Source organism: Anastrepha obliqua, chromosome 3, assembly GCF_027943255.1.
Source record: "Anastrepha obliqua isolate idAnaObli1 chromosome 3, idAnaObli1_1.0, whole genome shotgun sequence".
In the NCBI taxonomy this organism is placed as follows: domain Eukaryota; kingdom Metazoa; phylum Arthropoda; class Insecta; order Diptera; family Tephritidae; genus Anastrepha; species Anastrepha obliqua.
The window spans coordinates 62,254,245-62,266,688 of record NC_072894.1 but is presented as its reverse complement, the minus strand read 5'-3'; the positions used below and the strand labels follow the sequence as shown (position 1 = coordinate 62,266,688).

Below are 12,444 nucleotides of genomic sequence, written 5' to 3'. Positions count from 1 at the left end.
AGGAAGACGAGCTCGACCAAACACCTGACAGAAGTGTACGCGCCAATTATTTATTTATTTTTTATACATATAAGCATAATTAAGAAGAATAATGGAACAAAGTCAATCTCAAAAGATTTCTAAATGGTCAAGGCTCTCATGGCAGGTACATTTCTTGCATAAAAAGGTCTTAAAAAGCCTATATCGAAAATATTCAAATTGCGAAGCACTCGAGATTAAATACTAAGATAGATTTGGTCCAGAAGGGAGTGAAAATCCCCAAAACCTTCAATAATAACAAACACGAAAGATAACGGCAATAGATACATCGAATTCAAAAGATTCATTTCACACAGAAAATGAATAGTAAAACTTGTAGTAAAACAAAGTATGAGAGTAGTAGTGGTATTATTCCAGACATCATTCAGTTAGAGATTATTTTATACCTACCGACCTTAGGACGATAAGAACTGAGATATAAAGGATAAGCACCAGAACGGGGTGCTTGGGATCAATATACTTTGAAACAACAAAAAAAACAAAAATACTTAATACTTTTAAAATAGGACTATAGATGTCGAAGATATAACGAAAAATACAAAAGAAACGACCCTATATTCGTCAGAAAAAAAATTCTTGAAATTACCTTGCCTCAGGGGTGGACAGAGAACTTTTTTCTTCGGTACGGTGTAATGCATATACATACTTCGTTTTGAATAATCCTAATATTTTTTTTCTAACTCGTATCCCCTCACAGATTCTTGCCTTATCTCTGCGTTGTGTTAACGCCGATTCTGATGCCACCTTGGATGAGTATCCTGTAAATTACCGTATCATAAACCCAAAAGCGATCACAATGGGTCAACTTTATGGTCGTTTCGATCCGGTTTCGCATGAATGGTATGATGGCGTATTGGCTAAAACGTATCGTGAAATGGCCACCGCATCGACAACTGAACGTCACTGGGTATTATTTGATGGACCCGTCGATGCTGTGTGGATCGAGAATCTTAATACAGTATTGGATGATAATAAGAAACTTTGTCTCATGTCTGGTGAAATTATACAAATGACTAAAACAATGAATATGATGTTTGAGCCAGCCGATTTGGAACAGGCGTCCCCGGCTACTGTGTCCCGCTGTGGCATGATCTATATGGAACCATCACAACTGGGTTGGCGTACATTTCACAAGAGTTTCTTGACAGTATTAATAGATACGATAGGACTGAATGAAATTTATATGACATTATTCGATGATATGGCAGAATGGCTGATTCCAGCTGCTTTGACTATACTAAAGGAATGCAAGCAAATGGTTGAGCCGTCACCGATGTATCAATATAAGGTGGGTAGTTGTTTGTAAGATTGACAAAATTATTTTGTAGCCGGAGTTTTTGGATACGTAATATTATCTAAAAGTATTTCGCAAACCCCTGAATAAGTTCCAAAAAACTCTGCTATATTCATATACCAGTTTATATTTACTTATACATATAGTTGACTGTATTTCAGAAATTAGCAAATATGGACTACTCAAAAGTAGTTAAGTGTAGTACAAAAAATATTAAATATACTGCAGAATATCACTTCGAAATCTCTTAGGTATGAATACATATTCCCGAAAGTCACAGATAAGAGCGTAAATTGAAACACAGAAGCATGAATAGTAGTATTACATTGTTTGGTAGTCAGCTGGAGTACACATTTAAATGTAATACTAAATTTAAACTTTTGAGCAAATAATATATTTCTGAATTTGGAAATAACATTTCTTCAAAGATTTTTTTATATTTTTTCAACTAAAATGTTAAGGCTTCGGATATTTGAAGAATGTCGCACATGGCACGCTTGCATATATTGGAATACAGACTTCCAATCTAGCTTTTTTAAAATGTTTACTCCGTCACTCAACTCTGTGTCCATCTCTAGCCAATGCCGTCAACTATTGCCGCAATTGTGGTAGTTAAGTAACTTTCATTTTAAAACACTTTTTTTAATCTAATTGTAAGAATATCATAGAAAGGACGTAGACAATCAGAGAAAATATTTTTACAGCAAACCAATGTGCTGTGATTTCTCTTTATGTCTTGAAAAATAAATATTTTCTGATTTATTTTTATCATCGAATTCCTTTTAATTTTTTGCTTCCGTCTACTTGACTAGAACGTTCCTTGACATATCACTCGTACTTATTTCCAATAACTTGGAATTATTTGCACATTAAACTGATTGAATACAATTCTTTGTAGTATTGACAAGTGGCAAGAGCATTGTGCTTGGTAAGAAAGTTTTTTCAGGTAGTATTGTGCACTTTGCAAAAACATACATACAAACAAAAGCCTGGAAGTCGTACAAATTGTACAAATTGTATTCTTTATCATTTAATCTTCTTAACACAAGAAATCATTTAATTAAAAATTGAACATTTTTGCACGAAACTATAAGCATTAGCTGAATAGGAGTAAGTTCTTGACTACCACTAAGGAGCAACTGGACACGCAAGTTAGACACTTAGAAGGGTCCTATCAGACTGCCTTCAAAGTGGCCTGTCCAGTATCCTTTAGCAAGAAAGACTTTCCTCCCTGGTGGAGCAAGACGCTGACCGACTTGAAAGAGAAGGTTAGGAGAGTCTTCAACAAATGTTACCAAATAAGGAACTTTCAAGATTACCGGGAAATTTTGAAAGTTTATAAGAAAGCCATTAGAGATGCGAAGCGCAACTCTTGGAAAGAGTACTGCGAATCCATCGAATCCGTAAGAGACTCGGCCAGACTCAGCAGGATCCTATCCAAGGACCACTCCTGTAAAACTCTTGTCAAAAGAGAGAACGGGGAGTGGGTTGAATGTGCAGGCGAATCCTTAAAAATCCTTATTGATGCCCATTTCCCGGTGGTAGCATATGCAGATGACTTGGTCCTGATGGTCTCAGGTCCCTTCCCATCAGTAATGGCTGAAATTTTGGAAGGTGCACTGGCTACACTCAGCAGGTGGGCCGCCAGTAGCGGTCTCAGAGTCAACTCTGACAAAACGGAGTTGATGCTATTCACCAGAAAATACAAGCCTCCACCGTTTAAGCTTCCTAGACTTAACAACCAGTGTCTTACACTTTCATCGGAAGTCAAGTATCTTGGTGTAATACTTGACCCCAAGCTCCACTGGAAGCTGCACATAGAAAATCGAGTTAAGAAGGCTAATATAGCTATTAGACTGAAGGAGTTTGGCCTTTGGAGACAACTCCCTGTAGGGCATAGCAGCATCTTGAAGCAGATCTCCCCTTTGAGGGTTGTGCTAGGGCTATCTTTCCGAGCAGGCAAGATTGGAAAGAGGGGAGAGTTGTTGCGGATATAGATGCCTCTGTTTTCACTGACGGATCCAAAATGGAGTCTGGAGTGGGAGCGGGGGTCTACTCCAAATCAGCCAGCATTTCGGTCTCCTATAAACTGCCGGAGACAAGCAGCGTCTTTCAAGCAGAGGTCTTCGCGATCCTGCAGGCATGCAAAATGCTTCGGGATCGCTGTTGGGAGGGAAACATTAATATTTTTTCCGATAGCCAAGCTGCAATCAAGGCACTGTCGTCGCTGTATTGCAGCTCTCTTCTCGTGAACTCCTGTAAGGAGGAACTTAAACGCCTCGAACGTGCAGGAAACATTTCCCTCATCTGGGTTCCTGGGCACAGGAATATAGAGGGAAATGAAATTGCCGATGAGCTTGCCAGGAAGGGGGCGGCAGAACCGAATCCCGCTGCCCTCTTCCAGACATCGGTATCCCCTTGGCCGTCGTTAAAGGGAAACTACACAACTTCTTTCTAAGAAAAGCAAGGTACTCCTGCCATCTTACCTACCTACCTACCATAAGTATTAGATATTTCCTTCATAATATTAGAAAATTTTATTCAACAAATGGGCGATAGTGCGAATTTTTGTAATACAAATGGATAGCATTGATTTCCAAAAAAATTGCAGACCTGACCGTTAATATTTGTATAACATTTAATACATTTACAATCCTATTATTAGCTGATATCTCAGTCATTTAAATTTGTGATTACACATTCTTTTAAGGTCTGTCATGAAGAAAGCGTGGCAAAAAACGAAAAGTTCTTTGCAGTAAAACGGCAAAAAGCTAGTAAATAAAAAAATATTATAAATAAATAAAATAAAATAGTAAATAAAGCGGAAAATACTTTTGATGTAATCGGTATTCAAAAAATATGAAGATGCGAAGAGGGCTTTTGTGTGTCTAGTTTTTTTAATTGCTTAATTAGCTCCGAGCAAAGCATTTCGGGAAAATTAAATTTTCGGACTCTTTCTGGGTCTTCATTCCACATCCTCCTGTCATTTAACTAAAGGATAATCTTGATAGAATTATTATTTTTTCCCGCACGAACTAGTACACATACAAGAGTATTCTAATTTTGTTCATATAACACTTGTATGCAGCATCATAAAGGACAGTTGTAGACATATACCTGTAACCAGTTTATTTGAAGAAAAGTAATGGATATTACAAAATATTAATTGAAGATGGAAAGTTCATAAGTGCTTGGCAATAAAGTATAGGAAATTAAATTAAATTAGAAAAACCTCATGCGACCTATCACGATGGCGGACAACTGCTGAGCTCGAATGCCTGTTCTTCGACAACGGCTTTGACAGGCGGCCGTTATATCGTTATTAACACCTGCTCACATAGGTACAAATATTTGGTTGGGTAATAAGTTAGTAGCGTTTTTACCGAAGACTTTTATTTAAACAAAAAACAATATTTACATCAATACTGGACTGACTACAAACGTAGAAGTCCTCAGAAGATGCAGGAAAGAGCGAGAATTGCTACAAAATGTAAAACGCCGCAAAACAGCCTACCGGGGACACCTCATTCGTGGAGCTATGAATTACCCCAACTAATAAACGAGAGAAAAACAGAAGGAAAAAGGGACATAGGGGGAACTCATCCACATGGCCCAAGACAGAGAAACATATTCCAGTTTTATTGCCAATATAATTTAAATATAATAAATTTTTATTAATAAATGTGCCCGCCAAGATCCACCAGTGGACAGGCAGATAAAGAAGAACATCAATAAGTTAATCAATATATATACTCACCGGTGTTGTTTACAATCTCTTCACACCTCTCGACTAATTTGTTGATGCCGTTCCGCCAAAAATCGTCTGGTCTGATGTCAAAGAAGTTGTTCAACCAGTTCTTAAGGACCTCTTTGCTATCGAAGGTAACGCCTTTCGCCATTCGAGCTCTTGGAGCGCGGCAGTGACGACTTGTGCAACATGGGGCCTTGTGTTCTTGTGAAGTAGTATGGTTTGACAATATCGATCAGGTGTCTTCTGTCGAATTGCCTCATTCACGCAGTGTAGCATCTGGCATTTTTTTCGAGCATTTGCCAGTGCACCATCCCCTTCCAGTCCCACCAAACACATACCATGATCTTCTTTGGATGAAGATCCGGCTTGACGCTCTTTGCACTTTGCTTCATAATGAAGTATAGGCACCATTTCTTATCCCCCGTGACGATTTGGTACAAAAAGCGCGTGCAACTCGATGGCGGGCTCCCAGTTTTCAGTAAATGAAGGTGATTGGGAACATTTTTATGATTACGGCTCATTTTTTCCGCCATTTCACGACAGGTTTAGCGAATTCTTCTTCATCGATTTCAAAAAGCCTTCCGCTGCGCGACGTATTATCGACATCGAAGGCTCCATTTTTGAACTTTACAAACCATATCTATGCTGTAGACTCACCTATGACACATACACGTCGCAAGGGTCTCGGGTTGACCTCGAGGAAAAGCAAAGAAGAGCAGGCGTCGAAAATGTTGATTTTTGCTTCCTAGGTATTCCATTTCTAAGCCTCACAACTAATAAATAAATTACTCAAAAGTACACTTAACAAAGTTTTGTAGGGCAGAAAGAGTTCTATCGAATTTTCCCTTGGAATACTTACCCTTTGCCAAAAAGCAAACAAATCGTTGTAAAAAAAAAGAAAATATAAAACGCTATTAACTTATTCCCTAACCGAATATATCGTCCCCTTAGTATTAAAATAGCCTATAAATTTTTTGATGTTTTGAGAAAATGAATTTCAAACTTTTTGTCGAAAGTAGCTCTCACTCAAATCTCGTTATGTATGTAAATATTTATTATTTTTTGACTGACGTTTTGACCCACTTTGTGGAACTAGAATTTGACAAAATTTTGACCACATATAAAATCGACGATGGAGAATCCAAAAATTCAATAAAAAAATAATAGCATATGAGCACATAGGCTATTGTTATACTAAGGGGACGATATATACCATGAGGCTCGGAATGATGAAAGGAGTAGAATTAGCCATGTGTGTCCGTCGTGCGAACAAAAATTAATATATATATTCTCAAAAAAGATTGGTACACAAGTTGGTTGGTTGGTATTTAAATTGGCAAAATCGGTTAATAACTGCAGCCACCTCCATATAAATTGCAATTTAAAAAGAAAGCGAAAAGAAACTTGATACCTCCGCTATAAATGAAGCAAATTTTCTTACATGAGGTACAATTGATTAATCCAAAAATAAAACTACGAGGCAAGTGTATTAAAATTTTGAAAAATGGGCTGGGTCACACCTCTTTGCAGTAAACTCGTGGTCTCCGCTTCCTTTTAGATCCGACATAAGTACATTTTATAAAGATCGCATAAAACCCACGCCCAGGTGTTTTATTCTAATACTAAATTTCCGTTCATTTGTCTGATGGTACAGGCTATAGCTTTCATTGTCTATGAGTATGTTTGATTCCGAAAATTAACAATATCTTTGGTATATTTTAAAGTAGAAACCATGTTGTGGTTAATGTATCTTTCTTAAAAATTACATAAAATCTAATTCAAACCATTATTTGCAAAAAATAAAAAACCAAATGAAAAACAAATTCACACTTTCTTTTCAGATGTTCTCACGATTTTTCTACCATTTTTTGGAAAAACACAAATCATTTAATCAAGTGTGGTTCCAGCAAACGTTTCTCTTTTGCCTTGCCTGGGCCTATGGATCTGCTTTAACAGGTATTTATTACATATTTGTTTTTTTATCCATATCCCCAGTTACCATTAAAAATATAAAGTGTGTATTTTGGTGTAGTTATTTTCTTAATTAAATTGTTACATATTTTTTTTCAAAGCTCAGTTGAATAGGTCTGAGTAGCACAGTTCATACCCAAGAAGCACAAAAGATGCCAGTGGTGTATCAAACTTGTAGAGAGCCATTGCTTTTTATTAGTCGAGTAATTTTGATTTGACTATGAAACTGCCTATGGCGTCTTTTCTGCAATTTCTTTCAAGTTAACCATCGAGAATTCCCCCAGCGTTCTATGTCGTAGAGCACCCAAACTTGGGCACTCACACAGATAGTGAAAGATTGTTTTCTAAGACTCTTCTTGAGTGCAGCTTTTACATCTATGGTTGTACGGTCACCCCATCTTCCTGGCATGCTCTCCCAAAGGTCAGTGGGCGGTTATTGTGGACGTAATTTTGAATATGTCTGCTCGTGGCGTGCTTAACAACTCACTAGTTCTGGATTTGTTAAAACTGGGCCACACCTGGTTAGTTATTTTGCAGGTATCCGTGTTAGTCCATTTATCAAGGACCTGCTTTTGGAATAGCGAAAGGATCTCCCTTTTCCGCACACCTTTTTCTATTATAGGGTTACTCCCACCAATTTTCTTACCTGGGCGGTTTGTTTTTTGGCAGTTGTGTCTTACTGTGAGTAATGTGGCTAATTTATAGTAATTTTATTAGCATTATAGTAAAAATGCCGAAATATATCGAGAAAAATTGTAAATATTAGTCAATTAATAAAAAGCGCTGCGGAGCAAGTTACTTTGATTGAAGGTGAATAAATTTATATACTCGCATGCATCTCAATTAATTGTATAAAAATCACTAAAATTGTACATTTTCTATTGAATCACACAGAATTATTTTCGCTTCACTTTTTGATATTTTAAACCTAAGTTTCGCGTCTACCCATTAAATGTCAATTGTTAAACAGCTGCTTGTTATTTTGCCAATTATCGATCAAATTGCCAAGCCTGTCACCTCGGCGTTTCAGTACTCGTTGCTTTGGCGCTGACTTACAAAAACCAAATATACGTAATACTACGAGCTCGGTGTGAAGACCCCTCATGCTTGCACCAGCCTGCTGGTATGTTCTCTTGTGAATTTAGGTTATTGAAGAAAAAGTCGTAACGTGGTAAAAAAGATCTGCATCCAAACATTCTTTTTTGTTCCTTCCCTCTTCTTTTTATTTTCAATACTATAGCAATAAGAATTGCCACATAAACTTTGTTTTTATTCATAACGATATTCTCCGCGCACTTTTTTAAGCCGCATACTCAGGATAAACTTTTGTTGCTTCAACTTTGCAAATTCTCTTTTGGAGTTCGTGACGTTCATACACGGCAATTCCTTTGCTTGCAATTGGTTTCGTTTTTTGTCTGCAACCAACAACATCATTGAGAAGAACGAGAATACAAAATATGTTGACCGAGCACGAGCCACTCGGTGCCTCGCTCCTTTCCTCGTTTTCCCCTCTTCCACAAGTTACGAAATGAAGTAACAAAAAAGGTCCTGTGTGAACGCGGTCTAAATAAACGAATATTGAATATTGCTAGATGGTGCAATCACTTTGTGCCACCCCTTTAAACATGTACGGTCTTACTTACGATATTTTTGGTACTTCCTGATTTGATACGTTATCTTACTAGCATAGAAATATTCAATGGTAAATTTGTTGACTCGAATTCAGCTACTAAAACAAATACAGCTTGTGGCTACTGACTAAAAATATCGATAGTATTCCCAATGATTTTCAATTGTTGATCGTTTATGAACGCAATAATAACAATTTTGTGTCTGTAGTGTGCCCAATGGCCGATAACTCATCCTCAAAGATCTTTTTTGTTCTACTACAGAATTTAGGAGTATTCCTATTCATATTTACTGGCACTACTACCTTAAAAGCATTACATTAGGTTTTATTTAACCTACATGTTTCCTGCTTTAAGTTGGGAATTAGTTGAAAGCCATATTCTTTCATTAAATTCTATTCAACTCACTTGCTAAGCTTTGCGGATAAATTTAAGAATATCTGCAACAGGAGCATTCTTGATTTCATTCAGATTCATTTGATCTCGATGAAAGATGTGCAGTCTTGTCTTTGCCAATGCAACACCGTTGCACAAGATATTCTCTGTGGTTTCATCATCCTCCAGATAGAGTCTAGTTTAAATAGTAGTTCCTGTCAGAAAACCAACTATTTTCCTGATGCCTGCTTTACACGTGTTGTGTAGTTTCCTATTATAGGTAAAAGGTCTTTTTGACTTGACGTAGTTCTTTTGTGACTTTCCAATGGGTAATTCTTGGAGTATTCAACCAACTATTTACCCTGCATATAGCTTCTACCCAGTTGATATCAGAGTATGGCTCTGCATCGTCAAAATCTACTGCCGACCCCGCCCTAGTTCAGAAATTTCAGAACCTTTTATTCCAGAGTGACCCGGAACCCAGCAAAGTACAAATTTATTTGTTGCACTAAGTTGGTCTAGGTTATTAAGGCATTCGTAAACTAGTTTTGATTCCACAGAATGTGAAGCTAGTGTTACGGCCGCCGTAGCCTAATTGGTTGGTGCGTGACTACCATTCGCAAGGCGTAAGTTCGAATCTCCGTGAAACACCAAAATGAAGAAACAAATGTTCTAATAGCGGCCGGCTCTAGGCAGTCAATGGCAAACCCCCGAGTGTATTTACTATAATATATACCATTCGAGACGGCTTAAAACTGTATGTGCCTTCATTTGTGGAACAACATCAAGACGCACCCCACAAATAGGAGGAGGAGTTCGGCCAATCTCCTAACAGAAGTGTACGCACCAATTATTTTTAATTTTAATTATTCGAATAAAATATTATCCACTATATTTTTTTCCTTATTCATTCCTCTCGCGAGCATAAGACTGAGCCTGCCGCTACCTTATCCGTTATACATGGTTTTATAATTATCTCCTTGGTTGTAGACGTGGTAGTATGGTTATGAACAACGATTATCTTTTATTTCCCTTGCCATGGTTTCTAAGTTAGTTGATTTCTGTTTACTAGAACTGATATTGCAGGGGACGTACAATATAACGATTTTTATGTTGTGCACCTAACTCGTAAAATCGAGAAATTCCTTAAATCAAAATACAGTACTATCTCGATAATCCGGACACCCTTAATGTTAGGGGTCGTCCGGATTATGGGGGTGCCCGGATTATAGATGATTTTTTTTTCAACTAAACGTTGTTTTTTTGAAATGAACATAACGCAATTCAGATATATGTACGTACATAAAGAGTTTTATTAAATACAGTACAATATATGTACATCTGTACATAATAATATGTACATCTGTACATAATCAAACATTTTTTTATTTAGTATGTACTATTTCAAAAAAATTATTAATATTGGTCTGCTGCGAGTTCGCCAGCAACATTTTATCTGCAGTTTTATCTGCAGTCTTAAAACTAAAATATCCATAGCCGAAGCGTCAATTTGTTCGGCCCATTGTATAGCCTTGGAAAAAATATTTTTTGCTTCACCGCTACTTATAGTATTTACCGCTTCAACTATGGTTCAATCAGAATCAGCTTCTTCTATATTATTATTTTCCTAATAATAATGTCCACTCAATTCAGTTTGTCACTAAAGAATAAACACAACGCGTGATTTATGCTGTTGCATTTCGTATACATATACCATATTGTTGTTAAAGTACCGCTATTTTACGAAAAACTCACAAAGCAAACTAAAAATTAAAATACATATGTATGTACATATTGCGAAGCAAATTTGAAAAATGTCCGGATTATAGGGTAAAAAATGTTAAACTGTCCGAATTTAGCAGTTGTCCGGATTATAGATGTGACCGGACTACCGCGTGTCCGGATTATCGAGATAGTACTGTATATTCCTGGAATGAAAAACCAGTCATAAAAAACCATTTGCCGTTCGGAGTTGATTCAAAACAGTAGGTCACACCATTTGGGGAACAACACTAAGGCGCGCACCACAAATAGGAGGAGAAACTCGAAAGAAAAGCGAAATATGTACTGTATATGTATATGTACGAGTGTGCCTTTTATATTTCGGGATTAGAGGGCAAAAACAAAATTTAATCATCGAGAATCACTTTATTGTTTTTCAAAATATTTTCCATGAAGATCTATACACTTTTGCATGCGTTTGAATCAATTATCGAAGCACTTTTGCCACTCTGAATGAGGTACCTCCAAAACATGCATTCTGAATGCCGCAACCGCTTCTTCAGGTTTCGAAAAGCGTTGACCTCTCAGTTTGTTTTTTACGTACGGGAATAAAAAGAAGTCATTCGGTGCCAAGTCAGGACTATACGGCGGATGACCCATTAATTCGATGTTTTGGGTGCTCAAAAATGCAGTTTGAGCCGATGTGTGAGAGCTCGCATTGTCCTGGTGAAGAGTGATCCGTCTTAGGCGATTAGTTTTCCTAAAATCTTGGAAGATAACTGGCAAACAAATGGTTGTGTAACACTCTGAATTTACTGCTCTGTGTTGTTCTAGTGGTACGGTTGCGACATGTCCAGTTTTTCCAAAAAAAGCAGGCGACCATTTGCTTGGAAGTGCTTCGTGCGCGAACAACTTTTGTTGGATTTGGCTCATCTTGAAACACCCATACAGTCGACTGCTGTTTACTTCCGGGCTCATACGCGTAAATCCATGATTCATCACCTGTCACGATGTCATAGACATGTTTCGAAGCCCCGCGATCGTATTTTTTGAGCATTTCCTTCGACCAATCGACACGACCCATTTTTTGAGCGATTGACAAATTGTGTGGGATCCAACGCGAACAAATTTTTTTGACAGTCAAATGTTTATGCAACATTGAATGTATGCTGGTCCCACTAATGCCAAAGATTGTCTCAATCTCACGATAGGTCACATGACGATCTTGCAATATCAGTTCGCGCACAGCATCAATGGTTCTCGGAACAACAACTGATTTTGGACGACCTTCACGAAATTCGTCTTGGAGTGAACTACGACCACGATTGAATTCACCATACCATCGATAAACACTGATCCTTGATGGAGCTTCATCGCCAAAAAATGAATTAAGTTCATCCATGCAATGTTGCTGAGTTAATCCACGTCGAAAGTTGTAAAAAATAATCGCACGAAAATGTTCACGATTTAATTCCATTTTTGGACCGAGATGAATATTTTAAGTTACTGTAAACAACACAAATAGCGCTGGTATTTCAAAACGTTCTGAGTACGTAAAAGCCAAAAAATGTCAAACTTTGCGATATAGCTGTCAGTTGTCAGATTGCAACACCAGGGTGGCCAAATCCCGAAATATAAAAGGCACCCCTCGTATATATTTTTTT

At 37.4% G+C, this 12,444-nt stretch overlaps 1 protein-coding gene across 1 annotated transcript in view; it reads left to right on the top strand.

Annotated features, from left to right (window-relative positions):
• LOC129240368 (dynein axonemal heavy chain 3-like) overlaps positions 1–12,444 on the top strand; it is a 321,108-nt gene that overhangs the window by 151,614 nt on the left and 157,050 nt on the right. Inside the window, exons 35-36 of the mRNA XM_054876125.1 lie at positions 737–1,327; positions 6,926–7,040. Of these exons, the coding sequence (XP_054732100.1) occupies positions 737–1,327; positions 6,926–7,040 (706 nt within the window). The remainder of the gene's footprint in view (positions 1–736; positions 1,328–6,925; positions 7,041–12,444) is intronic.